A 26,136-nucleotide genomic window follows, 5' to 3' on the forward strand; every position below is an offset into this window, starting at 1 on the left:
GAACTATCCCCACTATAAAAAACATATTCTGTAATGGAAAGATTCCATGCATATTAAAGGTTCTTCATGGAACCATTAATGCTGATAAAGAAACTTTATTTTTTAGATGTTAAGTGTTCCTGTGGTTCAATTGGTAGAGCATTGTTCTATCAAGCGTAAGGTTGGGTGTTTGATTTCCTGGAAACACATAAAAATTGATAGCCTGAATGCACTGTAAGTCGCTTTGGATAAAAGCGTCTGCTAAATGCATACATTTAATTTAATTTTTAATTTAGATGTGAACCCAAATTCACTGTATAGACTTGTTTCAAGTGTATGTAAATTAAAGGTCTTTGAAGCTGTAAATATTGCTATTCTAGTTAAAGAAGCCCTGTTTCAAATAAATAACACACAAACATCAATACCTAGTCTTTGAGCGGAACTAGGAGAAATTTCATCAGCGATTCATTTGACCTGATGTCCTATTTGTCCTAGACACTGAGCTCTTTATCTTCCATCTTTTCCACACATACACTTTAAATCTGCAGATCAAGAGCAGTCATATATCTTTTGATGAGGATCATGCATATCATATTTTGGCATGGCCTGCTACAGACATATGGGGGTAGAGAGAGAGAGAGTCAGGTATAGCTGAAAATGAGAAGATACCCTCCATCTGGTCACTAACACAGGGGATCATGGGTTACCACATCACCACAGTCACTCAACACCACTATCCCAGCCACCTACACACACTTTGGCCAGATGCGACCATTTATGTCTGTCTCAGACTTTCTGACAGATTTAAACATTAGCTATCACTGACCTGGAGCCGGCGTGGCCAGGTCTGGTGACTGGCCACTTTGTGTAACGCAAGGCTGATCTCAGGTCAGATGATTAGATACGCTCAATGATATGCCACCCTATCCTTTCTATATATGATCAAAAGATTACTTAAAGAGGTGAAGAAAGAGAGACCCTCCTCTTATATGACAGAGGGCTTCTTATGCACCAACTGATCTTAAAGAAACAGCAGTTAAAAGCGTTTAGCCTTACATAGACTAAAACAAAGCAATCATACTGTTCCCAAAAGGCAAATAAAGGAGATTTGTGGTTTTAAACCTGCTCACACTTCCAAGTTTTATATGAAGATTTCAGTGGATTTAGAGCCATATGAAGTGTTTAAGAAAATGTGTTTGAGTTTTAAGGCTCTTTACCTGTATTTGAGTCCATCCAGCTCACCAAAGACCATGACTGTAGATTATCAGGTAATGCATGTGTCAACTTCAAAGTTACATATTTTAGGCATGACATTCCTTTCTTTGACTTCGAACTGACCTGCTTACTGCTTTATCACCTGGAGTTAGCAAGACCCTAAGTTTACCGACCTCTGCATGGATAGAAAAATACACCAAACCTCCAACAACAACAGAATATATTTCCTTTAAAATATTGAATTATTTTTGAAACCCAAAAAGAAGGTTGCAGTTCTGAGCTTGGCAAATGGTCTGACATAAATTCTGTAACTGAGAAAAAAATCTCTTTTATAGCTATGGGTTATTTTATATAGTACAGACTCATTTTGTTAGGTAACTGTAAACTATCAGATCATGAATATGTTTTAAATAAAACAGTTTTTACAGCTTTAGCTATATTTAGTCTAGTGAGATAAAGTGAGATAAGATTTGTGATGTTTAAATCTATAAATAAGGAGATAATGTTAGTGTTGGTCCGATGTTGATCCTAAAAGGAAACTCCCAAGCAGCGAACTGTTGCTATGGTGATATCCTCAGGTCATTTAGTTTGCATTTAGGATAGCGTAACTCTGGCAAACTCTGGTTATCGAATTTAAAATCTAAATTTGGCTACTCATGTTCTGTTTGAAAACACTGGATAATGTTAAAATCCCCACTCTTCAACACCAGAAAAGATGCACGAATGCGCATTTAGAGGAGAACGGCACGCTCTCCACGCGCACTTTGGCATTGCCAGATTATAGCAAAAAAATTCTCTGCACTTACACTGAATGAAGACTCAGACTACCTCTGAAGAAATCTTATCTCCGAGCTATGTGAAATCCACGTAAAACCAATGGAGACGTGACGAGATTCAGGGAGCGCGAGGGGAGATTAGGCTACTTATCGGACAGCCTGGAGCGCCGGTGTTGCGCGTGAAATGTATCTCACGCACCACCCAAATAATTGCACTCTTGAAGCTTTAGGAAGAGATGAAAATCTGAAGCGGTTTAAATAAGAAAATTAAAGAGCACTACACTCATTCCATATTTAACGTAACATATCCGTTCGAAGAGTTCGAACCGGCAACCTTTCGGTGACCAGTTATGTTCGCTTCTTAAAAATACGTCAGGACCCAGAAACAGCTACAAGTTGAATATTCATAAGTAATATAGCCTAATGCAAATTCAAAATAAAGTTTGTTAACTTCTGTCAGGCATGGTCTGAAGTGAATTTAATAATTTGTAGAAGGATTATTACTGACATCAACCCGTATGCATTAGTAGGCTATACAACTTCCATTAAAACCATGTCCATCATAAACAACTGGAATAAACGTAGCTCTTCAATATGATATTATTGCTTGTATACTATCAATGTCACCTCATTCACTTCAAGTCAAGTTAATCAGTCAAATATTGCGTTTAGGATGCAGTATCATTCATGTATTAAATTAGCAGCATTTAATCTAATAATCCTCAACAGACAGAAACTCACGAGTATGATCAAATAATTTATTATCAAACATTTGCTACTTACGGGTAATGATCATGATGCGTTTTCTATAAATCGCTAAAGCCCCGCTGCAATATGCTTCACGAGTCCTATTCGTTTTATTCCAAGATCACATCGAAGCTCGCATGGTATTCCAATATGGGACGAATTCGCAAAACTATTTATAATAATAATAAATGAAAAAAGTCCCTCCGAACTAAATAGAAGATCCGAAGACCAAATAGAAAATAAATAAATCCATGATTTCCTTTCCTGTCTGCTCAGGGGGGAAAAGAGTTACTCCACCGGACAGAGCTGTGTTTGAAACGACTGTGAACTGGCTTGCCCGCGTGTGAATGTGAATGAACAGACTGATTCACTGTTTAGGAATGGGAGGCTGGGAGAAGGCTCCACCTCCCCGCCCAGGACAGCCTCAGGTGGGCTTTCGCTGCTTTAGACGGGGAGGTGGAGCTATTATATACTATTCAATTCTTACTCCTAAGCTTAACTGACAGTCGGCCTAGCCCGAGACTGTTGCCACAGAGAATTGCGCACACAATAAAACCAGTGACAGAAAGTAGAAAATGTTAATCCAAAAAAAAAAAAAAAATTTATAAGTAAATAAAACATTCATTGATATATTATAAGCATTACATAACAAATAGCACATTAAGATAAATAAATACAACGATAAAAAATTGACTCTTGAGTCGGTTATTTTAAACGTGTTTCATTACGCTATAAAGTAATCTTACAGTAAAGGAGAACGTGAGGTTATTTTCTTAATTCCATCAGTGTCAGGTCTTGTCATCTTCACTAGGCTATACTATAGAGCTACAGAGAGCAACATTTGATTTAAGATATTCATTAATTCATACCTTGAAGTCTATGCTATATATTAAATTAGCCTAAAAGGAACTCAAATTATAAAAAATATTTCAATGATATTATCAACAAATACCACCCATTAAATAAAAATACAAATAGGCTATCTCACAACTGCGCGCAAACGTGCGCATCACGCATCACCGATTAAATTAGTATAGGCCTACATTTATTTTAAAATTAGCTTAAAAAGCATATTCATTAGTCTATTATAAATCAGTCTGAAACTGATCATTTATTTATTTTATTTTATTTTTTATTATTTTTTTAATCATCCAAAAGTGAGAGTGAGTTCGAATACTGCTCATTTGGCTGTAAGACATTGTTTGGTACTTAACTACTTCAAACAGTAATTAAAACGGCACGCCGTTAGCATATCATTAGAGGTCTTCATTAAGCAGTGGGGCCGTTTGAAAGCCGCTATTGTGGGCATGATGTTGTGAAAAGGGAAGACAATGAGTCCGTTCTGCAATGGTAATTCCAACAAGCGTCCCTGATCCTCGTCTCTTCTCGCACGCACGCACACACGCACACGCACGCTCACGGGCGCAATGAGGCAACAGTAGCTTTTAAACATAGCAAGACCTTCTATTGTGTGAGGAGCTCTTATTGAGATCAAACAAGGGTATGGTCCTCTCTGAAGCTTCCTGCTTTAGAAGTCAAAAGAAAGTCATGTTCACTTCCTTTTGCCGGTGCTTTTAAAATTACGACAAAGCCTCAATGCAGACCAGTAGATGTTTTATGATTATAATTAAGCTGTTTACAAGGGAATAGATTAGTTTGGTTACAGAATACTATTCTGACTATAATTACTCCACAAATATGTATGGTCAACATAATGTATACTAATTTAAAAATGAGAAACCTTGCAAAAACTTCACTACAGTTATTACCTGACATCATGTTGCTAATTTATTTCAGTAAGTTCAGTAAGACAGAAATGTCTTTGCGTGTATGTGTGTGTGTGTGTGTGTGTGTGAAGAAAAAGTACATACTTTTGAGTATGTAGCAGAATAGTAGGACAAATTTTTGATATGCTTGTCATAATTGCATTCGTTCTATTCTATTGTTTAGTTATGTGCATTGGTCACTGTATAAACTGGCCTGTCAATCATCTTGTGTTAGTTAACATCTTCCACCTTGAGTTTAATTTAATTTCATACCGTATTGGAGAGAAATGAAGCAGCATGTTAATTTGCCAGTTGCATGTCTTTCATGCTGATAACTCTTAATTTGTTTGCATAATGATGCATTTAATAGTTAAAGACCAAACATAAAAGTTTCTAGTGTTTTGGTGTAGATGAAATATACTGCAGATATCATAATAGCAATATATATATTTTTTCATCAGGTTAGATGTTGATTATTAACCACTTAAACCTCTTTATCCAGACCTCTCTACTTAACCATCTGTCTTACATATCCACCATATTTGTAATTTTTTTTAAAAACTGTTTATTTGTGTTTGTAGTTCTGAATCGAACATGAAGTGGGTTGTGAACATTAATAGCCATTAGAATAATACCAATAATAAAGGTTGAAAAATGTATTGATATCCAGTCTTTTCATTCAGAGATGTAAACTCATCAGGGGTGGAAAAGGTGACAAAGATGCCTTTTTGATGCATGAGAAAGACTTGTTTTTCTTATTTTTGTTTATGCTGCTGTTGTCATACATTCAGGTGTGACTCAGAACAAATTAGTGGGTTCACTCCCATAATTAGATGAGTTTGTCACTTCTGAAACTTTGAAACTCTGAAACATAATACCTTTTCCTTAAATTATGATTAGATAATAGAAAGAGTACAAAGATCATTTCCTTTATTAAATGGCTGACTGAGCTCACTTGCATGAAAACTCCTGTTATAATCAACAAATTCATCTACTGCACAATGTATCATATTTGCTTCATGTCATATGCTTAGTTATAATGAGAGGATTTGTGAGCATGTAGAACTAAAAAACAAAAACGTGTTCAGTGTTTTGAGGATATTGAGTGGATTCTGACTAATCTACAGTAAACACTTCTGATTGGCCATGCATGCCTGGGATTGGCTACAATAATCACTGCTGCCAAAAACACATTGTTTGATCAAATTTTAAAAACTCATTGGACATACATGACCTATTTTTGGATTCAAAATGGTGAAGTTTGCATTCCTATTCATCCCATTTCCTGCATCGTAATACACAAACCCCACTATATGATATGTAAAATAAATAAATACATAAATAATGACTGAATCTAAGATTTTGAATTATACAATCAGTGCACACTATGCTATCCCATAAGGCCATAAGAGCTGATGAACCTGAAACATTGAAATATACACAGTGTACAGATTATGCATGCTACATACTAATAACATATATATATATATATATATATATATATATATATATATATATATATATGGAATATGCTGACCATAGCCTCCACAGTCCTTCTTGTCTGGATCTGTGTGGTGTGTGACTCACAAAGAAAAACTTATGCAGTACCAGGGAAACTGCCTTTACTTGTGGAATTTCTATCTAGCCTTTATTCCTCACTCGACTGCAAATTTTGCGACTGCATTCAGACATGACAGAATGAATGTGTGAGAGATGTTTGTGGTTTCAAACTGACTCATCAGATTCATCACTCTTTTTAAATCTCTTTCTCTCATCTTTATGTCTGCTCCTCCTATTCTTTTTCCCAGTCTGGTAATTCTTTTCTCACAAGTTAAAACACTTTAATTCTTAACTGTATAATAATAATACTAATAATAATAATAATCCACATTCTGTGTGTGTCAGCAATAACGCAGACAATGTCTAACTACTTAAAATTTCACCCATGGTTTGAGCTAAAATTCCAACTGCTAAAAATGTTGTGCACAGAAAAGGACAGTGAAAATGGCCTGAACTGAATTATATTTTGTGGACATTATATTTAGCAGGGTGCCATTTCAAATTAAAGGAGAATATAAGAGGCGCCACCCTAGCACTGTCTGAAGTTCACCGGATCCTTCTACTCCCACAATGCTTTGCCTTTCACAGAAACAGAAAATACGATCACCACTGAGAATTTAGGAGTTTGTATTTTTATGTGAGTGAGTGTGACTCCTTTATTGCTATTTTAGTTCAGCCTGGCTCTCTATTTTGGGTTAATTTCAGATCTTAAGGGCTGTAGGATAAATAAACTGAATTCTTGAATACAAGAATATATTTGTGTGCTTGTTTCATGTCAGGTCACTACAGTAAATCCCAAAGTAAGACAAAAGGGGAGCTACAGAAGAATATAACTATTATCAGCTATTTATAAACTAGCACAGGCTCAAAACAATCAGAAATAGAACTGAGCAGGTGTGAGTGTGTGCATTTCTGCATGCTGCATATTTAAGCTTTGGAGAAAGCCAATGTATTTTTGTTTGCATTTGTGACCGGTCATTAGTGGGATGGGTGTATTTGTAGCAATAGCCAACAATATATTGTATAGGTCAAACTTATCTTTTTTTTTCTTTTATGCCAAAAAACGATTAGGATATTACAGTTTTCAGCAATATCAGTAGAACAGAAACCAAGATTTTTAGCTCAAACTGTTGCAGTCTATCAGTCTTATAATGTAAGTAGATGGGAATCACGGCTAAAACATTACAATAAAAAATGTAATAAAAAATAAAAATAAGACACAAACAAAACCAAATTAAACCCTGCGGCTGAGCTAAAAATATTGGTTTGTGTTCTACTGAAGAAACAAAGTCACCTACATATTAACCCCATTTAACATTAATTATCCCTTTAACTAACATGAGCTAGCACTGAGCAAAATAATTTAATAGCATTTATTAATCTTTGTTAATGAATATTCATTAATTAATCTTAACAGCTATATACTGTACAGCTTTTGCTCTTTAAAATGTATTGGCAAATTTTAACATTAACTAAGTGAATATTTATACAAATTACACTTTATTGTAAAGTATTCACATCATTATCATCCAGTTTGATTTTACAGTAAATGGTCATGATTCTGTCTAGCGTTTACAAAAATCAATACATTTATATAACTTGTAGGAAGAAATTCAAAAAGAAAACTTAATTTCATTATACATAGGTACTGTTCAAAAGTTTGGAGCCAGTAATATATATATATATATATATATATATATATATATATATATATATATATATATATATATATATATATATATATATATATACAGTACTGTGCAAAAGTCTTAGGCCACTAGTATTTTCACCAACAGAAAATGGTTTTAAGTCAGTTAATTTTTATCGTTTGCTGTAGTGTGTCAGTGGTAAATATCAGTTTACATTTCCAAACATATATTTTTTTTTTACATTAATTGTAATAATGCAGTAAGCTTTTTTTTGCACAAGGACTCTGACAGCAGCCAGTGCTCCACACAGAGATCTGATCTCATCATCATCCAGTCTGTCTGGAATAACATGAAGAAACAGAACAAACTGAGACAGACTAAATCCAGAAGAACTGTGTCAATGTCTCCAAGACACTTCAAGAAACCTGCCTACAAACCTACATGAAAAACAAGTGCACATAGGACAAAAGCTTTTTTTAATGCATAGTATGGTCAAACCAAATGTTGATTTAATTTAGATATGTTAATAGAAGTTAATTAATAAAATCTATTTATGGCATTATTTTTGGTGGCATCCTCAATTTACATTTTTACACAAGTGCCTAAAACTTTGCACAGTTCTGTAGCTTTGCAGGTTTCTTGAAGTGTCTTGGAGACATTGCCATGGTTCTTCTGGATTGAGTCTGTCTCAGTTTGTTCTGTTTCTTCATGTTATTCCAGACAGACTGGATGATGGTGAGATCAGATCTCTGTGTGGAAAACTGGCTGCTGTCAGACTCCTTGTGCAAACAAAAATATCACTGGATAATAACATTTAATGGCAAAAGAAGTCTGTGTTAAGGAAAGAAGGCTGCATTACAGTAATATTGTGAAATGGTATTAGCATTTATAGTACATTTATTGATGATTATCTGTGATGGCAAAGCTGAATCTTTAGTTCCCTTTCAGTCGGTCACTCTCGACGCCACGTCGGTGACTGACGAATATGGGATATCGCTTCGATAGACCAATCTACTTCGAGTGTAAACTAAACGAGCCAATGCACATTGGCATGTAATTATTGCATCCAGCTGCCGCTGATCACTGCGTGAGTATAAGAAGGCAGCAGGTGCAATGCATTCCAGCTTTTCACTTGATGCGGTTTCACCCGTGCGTTTCTGAGGTGGTCGTTACCTGGCAAAGGGAGATGGTCACGATTGCTGCCTCACGTCTGGGCGTCGAGCACGCTGAGGTGGCTTTCGTGGATGAGTCATCTTCTCAGTTTTCTCCCTCTCTGGGTCCCAGGAGGGCACGGAGAGTTGTGGACGGCCAAGCACCAGACCTCACTCATCCTCCTCATTTGCCAGATGGCAGCAGTGGCTGTCCCTCCAGCCGATATGAGGATTTGTGGTTTTACAGCCCGTACTTCATTGTACCCAAGAAAGGCGGTGGGTTACGACCGATCTTGGATCTGTGAGTTTTGAATCGGGCCCTCCATCGGCTATCGTTCAAAATAATGTCACAGAAACACATTTTCGGGTGCGTCCGTCCCCAAGATTGATTTGCAGCGATCGACCTGAAGGACATGTACTTTCATGTGTCCATCCTTCCACGCCACAGACCTTTTCTGCGGTTTGCATTCGAAACACTGGCATATCAGTACAAGGTCCTGCCCTGCGGGCTGTCCCGGTCTCCCCGTGTCTTCACGAAAGTCACGGAGACAGCTCTCGTTCCTCTCAGAGAGCAGGGTGTTCGCATTCTCAACTACTTAGATGATTGGCTGATACTAGCACAGTCTCGAGATCAGTTGTGCGAGCACAGGGGGGTGGTGCTCCGGCACCTGAGCCTGTTGGGCCTTCAGGTCAGCTGGGAGAAGAGCAAACTGTCGCTGTGGCAGAGGATCTCTTTTCTCGAAATGGAGTTGGATTCGGTCGAACAGACAGCACGCCTCACAGAGGAACGTGCGCGGTCGGTGCTAGCCTGCTTGAATACATTCAAGAGCAGGACAGCACTTCCACTGAAACTCTTTCAGAGGCTTCTGGGGCATATGGCGGCCGCAGAAGGCACTTACACCGCTCAGCCTATTACATATGAGACCGCTCCAGCACTGGCTTTATGGCCGAGTCCCGAGGTGGGCGTGGAAGCGCGGCACTCACCGGGTCCAAGTTACACCGGCCTGTCGCCAAACCCTCACTCCGTGGTCAGATGTTGCATTTCTCTGGACAGGGGTGCCCCTAGAGCAGATCTCTAGGCATGCTGTGGTTTACACGGATGCCTCCACCACCGGCTGGGGGGCCACGTACAACGGGCATGCAGTCTCAGGGGTTTGGACGGGCCCGCAGCTGCGGTGGCACATCAATTGCCTAGAGCTGTTAGCAGCGCTCCTTGCCTTGAACCGTCTCAAAGTTCTCTTACGAGGCAAGCATGTGCTGGTCCGAATGGACAACACTGCGACTGTTGTGTACATCAACCAACAAGGTGGTCTGCGCTCTCGTCGCATGTGTCGTCGCAGTGTCGGCTTGCTTAAACTGCTCCAGAGTGTCCGTACTGTAGACCCTGTTGAGATCCTCCATCACCCTAAGCGGCTGGACGCGGCGGAACATCCGGCGCCAGGCCTTCATGATTTATCCGCGAGAACCATGGCAGAGTGGGTTCCATATTGAGACCTAAGCGGTACTCGTATGTGTATAGTCCACAGTACAGCCTTAGAGCCCGTGTTTCCCCGGCAGACTTCTGCCTTCCCAAGAGGGTTTTTAATCACCTCAAATTTCTCTGTATACTCCTAAACGGATGCTATATGTGTATTTGCCTCCGAGACCTCCTTCCAGAACGATGGGGCTTCCGCAGCGTCCCGGTTCCAAGCGGACCGGGTACGTTTTCCCAGTGTTATCCAATCTCACCCAGTGAGGTAGTGCTTTGACAACGGTGAGTGGAGCACCTTGTTCAGAGCCCCGGCCTACACCTAATAGGGGTGCAGCTGGCTCGCACAGTGCACTGGAAGGGGCAGCACCCATGGTGCTTTGATAGGGATCCCATATTCGTCGGTCACCGGCGTGGTGTCGAGAGTGACCGACTGAAAGGGAACGTCTCGGTTATGTATGGTAATCCTCGTTCCCTGAAGGAGGGAACGGAGACGCCACGTCCCATCGCCATGGTTGCTGTACCGCCACTGAGCTGCCGGGTACCTGGCTCGGCTCCTCAGTGAAAAACTGGAATGCATTGCACCTGCTGCCTTCTTATACTCACGCAGTGATCAGCGGCAGCTGGATGCAATAATTGCATGCCAATGTGCATTGGCTCGTTTAGTTTACACTCGAAGTAGATTGGTCTATTGAAGCGATATCCCATATTCGTCGGTCACTGACATGGCGTCTCCGTTCCCTCCTTCAGGGAACGAGGGTTACCATACGTAACCGAGATGTTTTCAGTGTCCTCCAGAAATCATTTTAATATTCTGATTCAGTGATTAAGAATCATTTTTTATTATTATTATAATAAACCCACCCTTTCCTCCCTTTCTCATCCATTAAGCCAACCTTCTCCCACATTATATTTCTATCAGGTTGTATCGGGGGGGGGGGGGGGTGTGGGGGGTGTTACTAGAGATGGTACTCCCACCCTGAGTCTCTCTGAGCCATCAATTCAAGATGCCCTGATCAACCTGACCATCATCCCATTCCCTTGACCCTTTCATCCCATTCCCTCGACCCCTTCATCCTCTTTTTACTCTTCCCCAGTTTCTTAGCTTGTTTGTGGCGTGGTCCTAGCTTATGTAATCACATCAATAAGGTCATTTATTTCAATGAAATAAGCAGTAAACTTTCAGTTCTCCCTATAATTTTGAACAGTCGCTCAATATTAGATTTGCTGACTTGCAAAATCTCCCTACATTCTCAGTAGGTAGCATAATTTAAAACTGACTGCTATGGCAGTCCCCCAATCCATTCCATATTTTTCCATGAGCTAAGTGGTCTTACATGTATCAGAGGCATTAGTGTACGCAGCTGTTATGGAGATATATACAGAGAGCAGGGATGGAGGACTTCTGTCTCTCCTCAAAAACTGTCTGGAATCCAAGAGACCCTGAGGGAGATGGCTGAGATAGACTCTCTTCAACATGGACTCAATGGATTTTGACAAGTCTGAGATTCAGAATATTTGCCCATAATGGGGGTTAAAAGGTGAATGCTAGTGAACATGTGTAAGATGATTTATGTGTATGCATGTGTTTCAGTGCCACTTGCATGTCCAGAAAATGGCCAACAAATATTTAGCTCGAACAGCAGTGGTATTCACTGGCCATCAGCCAACAAGAGATCAGCCAGATATGGCGTTCACTCAAAAAACATACACACCGTCTTGTATGTGTGTGAGAAAGTCATGTAAGGTTACAGGATACTTAGTACGTTAGCAACTATGGGAGGGAAAATTCTAATGTTTATGCATTATTATATATCTGAGAAATATGATTAAGCATTAACAATATAATTATATTGCTGAATCAATATTTGAGCTGTATGTCTTGGGAAACTCAACTATTTACATCCAGAAATACTTTACCTTCTACGGTATTCATGTGTGATCACATTAAGTACAGTCCTCCACGGGTCTCCCGTCCAGATGCATTTGCAAAAGTAAGCTATTAGCAGAGTTTAGATTATCTGATTTACAGATCAGTTCCCTTTCAAGGGAACTTCGAACTGCATCCTCCAGAGCAGGGGTTTTCAAACTATGGGTCGCTACCCACTCTTGGGTCACAGACTGGAACAAGGTGGGTCGCACAAAGTCACTTGGCTGCAGCTAAATTTGCGTTTCAATGACACACACACTCACACAGTTCAGTCTAGGGCTGTACGAATGTGACGAGTGAGGTGGGGCCGAGAGCCGTGGGAACGGAGTGCTCCACTCACCGGTCTCGCGTCCCAAGGAGGAGATTGGAAGGATACAAAAGAGGAGCGACGACAGTGAAGGACGAAAGAGGACCAGGCCTGGGTTTTATTTTGTGTTTGGTTTTTGTTTGTGCACGGCAGTGGTCCATGAGGGGCTGTCACGCTGTTTTGTGTTTATTTGGTTATTAAAACTTAGTTTTATTTGTCTGCCGGTTCCCGCCTCCTTCCCGAAGGAGTCATCGAGGCGGTGTGGTTGAGTGAGTTCGTCCGTCCCCCGGCAACTCACTCCAGCCTACTGCCTCGAGTGTCCTCGACGTCAGACTCCTACACCCTGCTCGATACCACCGCGGATTCATCCCAGCGGCGAGGGATCTTCAGAAACGCATCCCTCCTTCCTCCCGGGCTTCGGCACCAGTGTAATACTTTACAATCTTCAAAATCACGGAAAGAAAGAAGGAGGCGGGAACCGGGAACCCACTCATCACAACGATATAGCCCACCAACATTAATTACGAACTGCAATATCCTTAGTGTGATTTTCGAATTGCAATTAAGTCCGCGTGCGTTGCGTGTTCTGAAGCGCAGGCGCGCACCCGTCGGTACTGGATCCAGTCTAGATGATAACCCTACATCTTTGGCTTCATGCTTACTGGACCATGCAACCAAGTTGCTGGGTTTCCAAGAGAGAATCCTTAGCCAAAGGTCCCCATTATGACCCTGCAACCTCAGGACCTGTGGGTCCTCTGTTCAGGTTGAGTGTTTTTTGGAGTATAATGCTTTGTGACATGCTCCCCGATGACCTGGCTTGGTGTTTGCTTTGAGAAGCTGCCTTGGCCAGGACGTGTTACTCGTCTTGCACTGAGGGGTCTCCTGAGATTTGAGTTATCCTCTCAACCATCATGCACGTTCTCTGAGCTAGAGGTCCTCTGAGTTGCTCTTATGATTGAACCAGTAAATCGCCTCTCAACAGAAAAGATTTAATTACACTGTGCTGCCTGAGGTATGAGTCAGACGTGTTTCAGCGGAAATCCTACCTGAGTGCTTCAGTTCTGAGGTTCTGTTGTGCAATCTGCATTGGAGAAATCTTTCGCCCTCATGCAATATCACTGAACACATGGCCTCACTATTCAAATCAACTTGACAAATGTAAATATGGCTGCACCTTAAGAAAATGTATTTCTTGGTCCCACTCAAGTCGAGTCACGGGTGTGCGATACTGCATCATTTACGATAACATGGTAAGTGTTGTTGTAATGATGTGTGATCTGACATAATCAAGTATATCACCACATCACACAGAGTGTACGCACATCATTTATTAGTCTATTAAAACAAAAATTTCCAGGCATTCTAAATTGTAGACGGCAAAAATGCTTCTGTATTTTTTGTTTTTGTTTATATAATTTAATATAGTTAACTTAATCTATATCACACAAAGAGTACAGTTTTTCTGCAAATATCATTATGAACACATTTAATAATCTTAATTTTATAGAAGTTCAGTAAAGCAATAAGTGACTTACATTTTAGCCATAATATTGCTTGTTTTTGCTCAATTTTGCCAACAAAAATATTTCCATACAAAGATCATAGCACTGTTTTGCATCTCTGGGCAATGTACGGTGTTTCCTTATTGAATGAATTAGCTTTTTGAACAAATCGGTTGAACAAATGATTCAGTGATTCACTAATTAACACAGTCAAATTCTTTGTTTCTGAATTAATCAGTATTTGAAAGAATGGATGAATCTCAATTACTCACTCATTAACAGTCACTTGTTGCCACCTACTGGTGGTTTTAATTTAAAATTTCGAAGTTTTAAATTATTTCAAATATCAGTATTAGGGAAGACGTGGCCTAATGGTTAGAGAGTCGGACTCACAATCGAAGGGTTGTGAGTTCGAGTCTCGGGCCGGCAGGAATTGTGGGTGGGGGGAGTGCATGTACAGTGCTCTCAATACCACGACTTAGGTGCCCTTGAGCAAGGCACTGAACCCCCAACTGCTCCCCTGGCGCCGCAGCATAAATGGCTGCTCCTGAATTCTGAATTCTGAGTATGGGTCACCGTACTTGGCTGAATGTCATGTCACTTCAACATTTTATGTTAAAAATAAAACATTATTTATGCATCTGTAATTGCAGGTTAAATGCATCCATGTCCCCTCTGAGATACATAAACTGTAAATACAACTAAATGCTTTTTCAGATGCAGATTCCAGAAATGTTTTCTTATGTTGGAACGAAAGACACTAAGTACAGATAAAGTGCTTCTTATTCTTATCCGAAAATACAAAATGGATAAAAAAAGAGTTAAAACTGAACAAAATCTTGCTACTTTTCTATGTACACAACAGGCCTATTTCTCTCAAATATTGTTCACAAATCTGCCTAAATCTGTGTTAGTGAGCACTTCTCCTTTGCCGAGATGATTCATCCACCTCACAGATGTGGCATATCAAGATGCTTATTAGACAACATGATTATTGCACAGGTGTGCCTTAGGCTAGCCACAATAAAAGGCCACTCTAAAATGTGAAGTTTTATAACACAGCACAATGCCACAGATGTCGCAAGTTTTGAGGGAGCATGCAATTGGCCACCAGAGCTGTTGCCTGTGTATTGAATGTTCATTTCTCTACCATAAGCCACCTCCAAAGACTTTTCAGAGAATTTGGCAGTACATCTAACCGGTCTCACAACTGCAGACCACGTGTAACCACACTAGCCCAGCACCTCCACATCCAGCATCTTCATTTCCAAGATTATCTGAGACCGGCCACCCGGACAGCTGCTGCAACAATCGGTTTGCTTAACCAAAGAATTTCTGCACAAACTGTCAGAAACCGTCTCAGGAAAGCTCATGTGCATGCCCGTCATCCTCATTGGGGTCTCGATCTGACTGCAGTTTGTCGTTGTAACCGACTTGAGTGGGCAAATGCTCACATTCGATGATGTCACTTTAGAGAGGTGTTCTCTTCACAGATGAATCCCGGTTTTCACTGTACAGGGCAGATGGCAGACAGCGTGTATGGCATCGTGTGGATGAGTGGCTTGCTGATGTCAATGGTGTGGATGGAGTGGCCCATGGTGGTGGTGGGCTTATGGTATGGGCATGCATATGTTATGGACAATTAACACAAGTGCATTTTATTGATGGCATTTTGAACAGTGGTGGACAGTAACGAAGTAGCTTTACTTCGTTACTGTACTTAAGTAAATTTTTCAAGTATCTGTACTTTACTGGAGTAGTTTTATTTTGAGTAACTTTTACTTTTACTTCACTACATTCCAAAGCATAAAATCGTACTTTTAACTTCACTACATTTCATAAAACATATCGTTACTCCCTATAATATATCACGTGCTCCGACACGCAGAAGCGGTGTCTGATTCATCATGAACGAACTGAGTCTTTTCAAAATAAACTTTTAAATCGGATCGCAAATCGCACCAAACGATTCGTTTACGAATTAGAATGATCCGATTGCAGCGTACTGTCTATGGATTGCAGCTGTTCTGGAGTCGACCACTCACTGATTCAAATGAACCGTTTAGTGCGAGTCTACAGAAGTAAGAACCGGGAGATCTTGTGAGCGCGCGTGGGTCTGATGTTGCTAAAAGTAAGTTACTAATGTCGAAATTTTGGATTAATTATTGTAACTGAAAATCATATTTAGGTCAAAATTGTCAGTTGTTTGGGAACTAAATCCGTTGTAAAGAGTGATCTATTTAAGCCCACTGAAATAGTCGAGTGCAGACGATGCAGACACATCAATTTTAGGTAAAAAAAAAAAAACATTAAAATTACACAGATTAAATACAATAACTCATACACGTTCAAATTCCCCGCTACCGTAATGTTAACAGTTTTATTAAAATGCTACCATCCCTATGTGACGTCTGTTTTTATATTGTTTATCAACAGTAACGTTTGGATTAACTAGACGAGTAGACAGACATGAATGTTTATTCATAACCGTACTGAAAATAAGTAAATATTGTTAGCTAACTATTGTTAGTCTAGCTAACAAGCTTGCTGGTGCAAAGTTGTGGTAATTTTTATAAATAATGTCCAAATATTTTTATTCAACCACCTATATATATATCTGGGGAGAAAAGAAATGATGTTCAGAACATGGTAACTACAGTAATTATCAAAGTGGGAAGAGATGCACCCTGTTTGGCCAGGGGTGTTTTTACACCACAGACAAGGTTTGAGAAGGAAAAAATCCAGGGGCGTAGCCATCTTTTCAGAAGTGAGGGGGACAGAAATTATATATATATAGGCTATATATGTATGCTATATAACATTTCTTTAATCTATATAGCTTACCAATCAACAGTTTTTGAACAGTAATATTTTTTGTTTTTAAAGAAGTATCTTGTCCCAAAGTACAGCAAAAAACAGTAATATTGTGAAATATTTTTATATTTAAAATAACTTTTTTCCCTATTTGAATGTATTTTAAATTGCAATTTATTCCTGTGATCAAAGCTGTATTTTCAGCATCATTACTCCAGTCTTTAGTGTCACATCCTTCAGAAATCATTCTAATATGCTGATTTGCTGATTATCAATATTTAAAACATGAGTATTTTTTTCAGTATTCTTTGATGAATATAAGGATCCAAAAATTAGCATTTATGTGAAATAAAAAGCTTTTGCAATATTGTACACTATATATCATTCAAAAGCTTACAGTCAATATAATTTTTGTTTTTTGGAAAATAAATTATAGAAATGAACACTTCTACTTAGCAAGGACTCTTTTGTGGTTTCGAGTCTCAGGCCGGCAACACCATGACTAAGGTTCTCTTGAGCAAGACACCGAACCCCCAACTGCTCCCCAGGCACCGAAGCATAAATGATGCCCACTGCACCGGGTGTGTGTTCTCGGTGTGTGTGTGTTCATGGTGTGTGTGCACTTTGGATGGGTTAAATACAGAGCACGAATTCTGAGTATGGGTCACCATACTTGGCTGTATGTCACGTCACTTCACTTTAAATTGATCAAAAGTGATGATAAAGACATAATTTTCTATTTCAGATTATTCCTGATTTCTATTTCAAAATAAATGCTGTTCTTCTGAACTTTCTATTCATCAAAGAAACCTTTTTTTTATTATTTCTGAAGGATTGTCTGACTGGAGTATTGATGCTTAAAATTCAGCTTTGAAATTTCAACAAATTACATTTTGAAATATCCAAATAAAGAACAGTTAATATAAATAGGTTAGTAAAAATATTTCACAATTTTTCTGTTTTGCTGTACTTTGGATCAAATAAATGCAGACTTGGTGAACAGAAGAGACTTCTTTAAAAAATATTAACAAGCTTACTGTTCAAAAACTGTTGACTGGTAGTGGATACAATAGGCAACTTAAATTTTTCTCAAATTTCTAACTTTTAATTGGCTTAGAAATCTATAACTGCTGGACAATAACAAATAATAATGATTTGTTTATATACTACAAAATGTTTTTGTCAATTAGCACTGCATTGTTCATACTTTATTTATCACCTGCTGAAGATGACTTGAAAAACCATACATTATTGCAATCGTATGTTTAATGTCTTCGTGTTTCCAAAAGTTTCTGGCCTTTTTTTCTGTGTAAAAACTGCTTTCATACAGTGATAGTTGGACGCTTTTGCCCTTATTAGGAATTTCCTGATATGACTTTCTGCGCGAGAGCGCCCTCCGGCTTCGAGTATGAATGAAACACACACTGCAGGAGAGTTCAGCGCTCTGTGATGTTCATCTCGCTGTATTCTGGGTCCGAATAAAATATCAAATCATGTGCAGACTATCCCGTCTCTTTGAGCTTAAATCTAATTTATTCACACCAGCTCTTGAAAACCTCTATGCGAGGTGGAGGGGGGGGGGGGGGGGGGGGGGGCTGATTATGAAAATATCATTATATTTTCCTTTAAAATGTTCTTCCTAACTTCATGCCTTATTATCATGTCATATATAGTCCTAACTGTGATGTTCTGTAAAACAACAAACTTTAAAATACTTTGTTCTTACTGGTGAAAATCAGATGGTCATCTCTGTTTTCTCTCATGTACATCACAGTACAGCTTTCACAGTTAACATCACTCTCATCAGCGTAGTCCATATCAACAACAAAAATATATCTTCACTCCATATAGTTGTTATTTTGGAAAAAAATCCCAGGTATTTTGAGCAGTAGGATTATTACAAATATGTGTGAATATAAAATTTAATTTAGTAGCCTATATAAAATTTCAGTACTTTTTAACTTAAGTACATAAAAAAATCGAGTACTTTTGTACTTTCACTTGAGTAAAATTGAAAAAGGAGTACTTTTACTCTTACTGGAGTAATATTTTATTATATGTATCTGTACTTTTACTCAAGTACTTGATTTGTGTACTTCGTCCACCACTGATTTTGAATGCACAAAGATACCGTGGCGAGGCCCATTGTGCCATTCATCCACGACCATCACCTCATGTTGCAGCATGATAATGCATGGCCCCATGTTGCAAGGATCTGTACATAATTCCTTGAAGCTGATTCTTCTGAAGCTGAAAACATCCCAGTTCTTGCATGGCCAGCATACTTACCGGACATGTCACCCATTGAGCATGTTTGTGATGCTCTGGATCAGCGTATATGATATACGGCCAATATCCAGCAAATTCACACAGCCATTGAAGAGGAGTGTACTAACATTTCACAGGCCACAATCAACAACCTGATCAACTCTATGCGAAGGAGATGTGTTGCACTGTGTGAGGCAAATGGTGGTCATACCAGATACTGACAGTTTTTTCTGAATTCTTTGAGTTCAGCCCATGAAAAATGGGGGCAAAAACAAAAGGGTTGCGTTTATAATTTTGTTCAGTGAATTTATTTACTTCTTTTACACTTTGCATTTACTTGTACTTTTACTTTCAATACTTAAGTACGTTTAAAAAATTTTTACTTAAGTGCAATACATATCACATATTTTAAGACTTTTACTCAAGTAATATTCTAAATGGTTACTTCAACTTCTACCAAAGTCATTTTCTGGTAAGATATCTGTAATTTTACTTGAGTATAGCTTTCAGGTACTTTACACACCACTGAATCTACCTAAGGTACATCTATGACTGATTTGCTAGTAAATAAATCATATGTTTTTTGAATAAAATGAGGGTAAAATGATAAAACTATGCCTTTTAAAGGGTTCACTGAAAAATTAAAATTCTATCATTAATACTCATCATCATGTTGTTCCAAACCCGTAAGGCATTTTTTTATCATCAGAAAACAAATTAAGATTGATTAAACAAATTAAGAGCTTTCTGACTCTGCATTGAAAACAATGCAACTACCACTTTTAAGGACCAAAAAGGTAACATAATTAAAATAGCCTTCATTTTATGAAGCTACGAGAATACTTTTTGTGTAAAAAAAACAAAACAAAACAAAACAAAAAAAAAAACGTTATTCAACAATTATTTCTCTTCCGTGTATGACACAGTCAAAAGATGCTCCAAAATGAACATGTACACTCCATCCCTGCCATGCTTTTTCATCTCTTCTTCTCGCATTCCTGACTATATGAGGCTATATTAGAAGACGGCTGTGACTTGAGTGTTCTCATCTGGCCGGGCGACATAGTTTTCCCACAATGAAAGTGACAGGACTCTTTGAAGCTATAATAACTATGCTGCTTTATGGATACTGAAGTTCACAAATGTCCCATAATCCACTGAAGACCAATCCAAATGAACTCTGTTAAAAGGAAATAATTGCATTTTTTTGCTCAAACAAGTCTATCCACTAGAGGTTAGAAGTTGGTGAATACAAATAGTAAACTATAATATGGGTATTCCAACTGCAGCAAAATTTTAGCACTCAGCATTGGAAATACTTTCAAGCAAAATGTTATTCTAAACAAATATTTCTGAAGGCTTAGTGGTAAAATAATTTATGAATAAGTTTATGCAACAGTTCCCATTCTCTAATCCAACTGACCAACAGTGTTCCATCTGTATTTGGGTCATTTCTAGATAAAAGCATGTACAGTACGTGGAGTCGCATTGTATTTTATATAAACAAATTGTTTCTTAAAAAGGTTAAATTTATGCATTAAATATGATGAACATCATTTCATTAGATATGCACTGAATAGTTGTATAAAAGCAATATTATATTCACAATTGTGTTGTTGGTCTGAATAATAATGTGCCAAACCACAGCAATGACATGTGGAGAAAAACAAAACAACACATGCACACACTTGCATTACCCCTCACTAACTAAAAATGTGTGCTTTTGGGCAATGAACCCACTGCTTCCAAATAATGCCTCACATCTTTTTAATTAGTCATGCATGAAGAGAAGAGATTACAGATGGTTTAATTTAGTTGACAGACATGCAGAGACAAATGTGTATGTGTGTGTGTGTGTGTGTGTAAGCCAGTAAGAAGAGAAAGAGATACAGAATTCAACATAAGAGCAAACAATGAAGTAGCCACAGTAATGTTATGTTAATGTTAAAAATACTTTTCTTCAGCTCAATTGATATAGTCTCTTTTTATTGGATCCCGTCTCCGTTTTTTTCTCTCATGCTGGGACCTCTGGTAATAATTTAAACAGTTGTCATCAATCTCCCTCACTGGACATGTGTGATTCTGCCCTCATATAGATTCTCATCAACACTTTCAGCTGCTTCAGTTGCCTTCGAGTCTTCAGCAGGCATGGTTTATTTCAGATAATTGATGTTTAATGAAGAGATTTGGTGATGGAGAGTCAAAACTAGACAGCCTGGTAAATCTTTCCAGCCTTTATTCATCTACACCGAGCCAAATGATAAATATGATTTTGCATTTCTTAATGACTCTGAACCGAACCTCTAACCCTTAGATCATAATATATGGTCAATTTGAAGGCAGTGCTGAATAAACAAACTCAAGTGTGAGCTGAAATGGGTTTTAAAAGAGGATTCCTTTAGTGTACAAAGAACTGCACTGTTTTGTGAAATGTTCAAAAATGCTACATTAAAGTCTAGTCAGGAAACCACTGGCATACTTCAGCATGACTAATAAAAAATAAATAAATAAATAAAAAATGACTGCAGAGTTAACAAAAAGGAATATTTCAGGCTCTAGTGTAATCTTTGGAAAATTCTGTAGACAGAAGTTTGTTTCATATTAGGAGTTAAATTTGACTAGAACAATCCAGAAGACTATAACTCTTTGGCTTAATTTTTTTTATCAATCTATTCAACTTTCAGTTGCTCTAGTTTTTATCTCCACATAGCACTTTTTCTAATATTCTTTCTCCTTAATCTTACAGTTCAATCAATACAATAATAGCTGCTTAATTACTGACACATTATTATTGAACTGGCCCCTGGTATAGCCTTTTTTCACTACTGTCCAACATTATGGAGTTTTTGTTCATTCAAATAATAACTCAAAAGCATGTCATCCCACTAGACCAAAACATTACTACTACTACTACTACTACTACTACTACTACTACTACTACTAATAGTTATATTATTATCATTAATTTTATATCAAATGTGTAATTTTCCTTAATTTCTATATATAGTAGTTCTGTATATATAAAGTATTGCCACAAAAGTCAAGGTGTCAGCATTACAAATATGATATTGCTCATCATTATCTAATATTTTTTTTATAATCTGAACCACAGCAATTAGAGGGTTCATGAGCGGACATCTCATCCTAATGATGCATCTAACAAGCCAAGATCAGGACATCCTGTTGTTTACAGAGTCATGACAGTGATCTATCAGACAATTCTCTACAGTAGACTAAATTTGGTTAATGTCAGTAACTCAGCAGAACGTAGATTTACAATCACCACATGAACGGCAGTTTGTTTTTCTGATGTACGTGGAAATAATAAGATAACAAGCAAACCAAAATTCAGTTATTTGTGAGATTTTAAGGGAGCACATCATTTGGTTTATCTTTGCCTTGTGTGACTAATGCGCTTTCATGAGCTTGCCTTTCAAAGCAGATGACATGCTTCAGAAGTGTTTTACGGCAGACTAACACTCAGACAGATGGGCTAAAATATTATTTGGCTGTGATTTCATGGATTGTGATTCATGTGGATTCCTGTTGCTGGCACAGTAATGTACAGGTTTAGTTATGTGAAAACTTGGCTTATGTTATGTTATGACAAAGTGTGTTGGCTTCCAAGCATAGTCCATAAACCATGGCCTTGGGCAAAGAAATCCTACAATACTGCTTAATTAAACATCCATGAAGTGGCATCCACATACAGGTTAACATTTGTGTAATTTGTGTAAATCAATATAAAAGTACGTAAATGCCAAGTTTTATGAATATTCCTTCACATGAATCATTTAACTGACATATTCCTGGGTCTTTAAATTTTTGTTCACACCAGGATTTTTAACTAGCTCAACAAGATTCCTTGGTCAGTCAGCTCAATTGGAAAGATCATGCTAGTTGAACAGCATTTTGTCAAGTGAAAAGCATGTTCCTGGTCTACAAGCCAAAAGAGTGACAGACCAGCACTAACCTGCAAACCAGTCTTAACTAGCATTTAAATGTAGCAGGACAAATTTAAAAATCTATATACATATCAAAAGACAAGTAGTCAGACAATTGTGAAATACAAGCAGAGTTCCATTTAATGTGAATGTTGGGAACGTTTGATGCAGTAAAGGACTTATGGTCTTGATAAGGACTGATATGTTCCGATCTGCTGCACTGACAGTCAGTTGATTACACAGCCTATGCACCTAACCTTATCTTCCATGACCTTCGACCACTTCTCAGATGAAGCATAATGAACCACCAGCAGCCATGTCCAAACTAAACCAGGTGGACACAAAGACAAAATGTGGCTTAAAAAAGGAGTTTATTGTAACAGAAGTGCCATGCCCATTTAGACTAAAGAGGCCCTTGCAAGTGGTTTTAAAACAGCTTCCAAGCAATTTTTGCATGGTTGAAAATAAGTTGCATGGTTTTGTTAGTATTTATCTATAATATTGTAGTGGAAATTACATGTTCATTCATTCAAATTGGACAGTCCAATCAAGTCACACTTTTAACAGATCAATTGATTAAATTTTTTTAAAAAGTGCAACCTATCTACCCACATATCACTCAAAACTTGTATGACTCATGACTTATAGAGGGACAAAAGAATTCCTTATCAAAATGTACTATAGGAAAAAAATTACTTAAAAAATATATATATTTGCACTAACACATTTAAGTAAATTTTACTTCTACTGGTTTATACAATCTAATGAACCATGAACAAAAACCAACAGGCAACATAAATAAACTGGACTCGTTTCATTACTGGATGAATTAATCAGGAGTTTGTTTTCCATTTTTGGGTAAATTATCCCTTTAAGTATTCTGGAATTGGATTTAATTTTTGATTCCCAACTCTACAAAATTATATATAATTTCACATATAGAATTAAATAAAATCTACTTACCTAAAAGAAAATAAGTAACTTTAGCTTGGCCAATAAAAATTTGAGTAAATGTGCTTACTTACTTGGCAATACTTTGATTTTACTTAATGCATAGTAATGTAATGTAATTTTTCCCCCAAATTTAGACAGACAGACAGACAGACAGACAGACAGATAGATAGATAGATAGATAGATAGATAGATAGATAGATAGATAGATAGATAGATAGATAGATAGATAGATAGATAGATAGATAGATAGATAGATAGATAGATAGATCTTCATTAAACAAATGTAATTGACTATTGATTTTGTAATGGACAAGCAATGTAACGTAATGTAATGGATGTTGGTCTGGTTTGTCAGACATCACTAGTTTCCTGTGCCTTTGTGTGGTGGTTAATAGACCCCTTTTCAGGCAGGAGTTGACAAATAGGTCAGGTAATAAAACATGTCTTGTGCTGCCAGCAGAATTAGCTCATTTATTTCACAGCACCCTTGACCTAATTCACTCCAAAGTGCTGCGGAAAAGAGAGAGTAAGGGGGGGAAGGATGTACAGAAGCTCCTGTAGGTTCATCAACAGGACAGAGACAAAGTGAGCGATTGACCTCAAGTCTGTGTATGTGTGTGCACGTGTGTGGTAGGGGATTTGGTCCCCCTTAAGGGCATGTGTGTGAATGCTCCTCTTTTACTATAAGTCAGAGTTGGGTGGGACCCTGAAGTTTGGGTAGTTCTTGTATTTTCTTAAGAGGTGGGGTCTGCCAGTGGGCACAGAGAGCACCACTGAAGAGAGATTTTAATAAACTTTTCAACGTATCTCCTTTTTAAAATCTAACAAGTATCCATTGGAAAGTTTTAATGACAAGCGCCGCTATCACTCTGTGGGAGACACATGTGGATCTTAATCTTGCAGCCCACGCAAAGCTGAGGACTTTTGGGAAGGAATCTATGGAATCCTATTGACTAAATGAATAAACAAACACATTATGTGCAAAAGGATTTGATTAAAGAAGAATGACGCAAGTCTGTCCAGGTGTTTCAGCCCACTCTTTACATTCCCTAAAAACTTTTCCTCATTTTGAAATCATATCTTACTCTGTTTATCACTTTGAAGGTCAAATAGTTTCTATATATGATTGAAATGGCACTCAGCATTCCTTGTAATGAGTTTGGGCTGGACATATTCATGCCTAATTTTTGCATGACCACAATCTTGAGCGGTTTATATACTGTAAACAGAATTGAACATATAGCTAAAAGGCTAAATATAGCTAAAAAGTTTGTTATTCGGACAGTGGTTTTCAAATTTTTAATGCCAAGAACCCCTCAAATATGATGATGCCCTTGCAAGAGAACCTGTTTTGAAAATATAAAGGAAGCTACATTTATACTTTTATATAAAGATAGCATGTTGTTTATCATATAAGATTTTAATAGTAGCTATATGTTTTATATGTTTCTAAAACTTTCTCTACCCTACTACATAAACAGAAAAGAATGACCCCCTTAACAGAGAGCCAAGCCGATAATCCGAAACCCACAGAAGAGTAAGGCATTCTGTTGCTGTAAAACATCCAAACTTACTGGAAAAATGTCAAGGGTGACTTAAACGAAAATATTAGCTCAATTCCTATGAGATAAACTGCTATCAGCATCCCCTGCTCAGATGCCAGAATGAATGGTATCTTCTCATGGCAGCCCAAACAATGTTGAGATTCTTTAAATGGCTGGATTATGAGTAATATTGTTAATTCTTACAATAACACACCAACAAGGATGGCTTCTTTTCAAATAAACAGGTTTATCATAGTATTCACCAGCTTCATCACTCTAGCTTAAAAATAGATCTCAAGAAGAACCATTGACACTCATTACGTCATAGACTGAGAAAGGTCAAGATTGCTTAAAACAAATAGACACCTTGAACAGAAGTGACTTTCTAAATTATCCATCTCAGACCATTCCAACAAGATTTGTCACCATTTTAGAACCCAAGTTTCGAGAGCAAAACAACTCCGCTTCAGTCAGCCAAATGTACTTTACGTACACCATTCCAAACTTCACAGCAGATAATCTTTCTAAACATCCGCGAAGTAGCCAAATCAATATCACCCCC

General features: G+C 37.9%; 1 protein-coding gene across 2 annotated transcripts in view; it reads right to left on the reverse strand.

The window, feature by feature from the left end:
• Window positions 1-26,136, reverse strand: part of LOC132143509 (rho GTPase-activating protein 7-like) — a 115,359-nt gene that overhangs the window by 22,414 nt on the left and 66,809 nt on the right. The window contains exon 1 of one of the 2 annotated variants that reach the window (XM_059553776.1): window positions 2,754-3,057. The exons of the other annotated variant lie outside the window; for it this stretch is intronic. Coding sequence (XP_059409759.1) covers window positions 2,754-2,766 — 13 coding nt within the window. The 5' untranslated portion in view covers window positions 2,767-3,057. Of the gene's footprint in view, window positions 1-2,753; window positions 3,058-26,136 lie in introns of those variants that run through there. 2 annotated transcript variants of the gene reach the window in all.

The sequence above is a fragment of the Carassius carassius genome, chromosome 7 (genome assembly GCF_963082965.1).
Source record: "Carassius carassius chromosome 7, fCarCar2.1, whole genome shotgun sequence".
In the NCBI taxonomy this organism is placed as follows: Eukaryota; Metazoa; Chordata; class Actinopteri; order Cypriniformes; family Cyprinidae; genus Carassius; species Carassius carassius.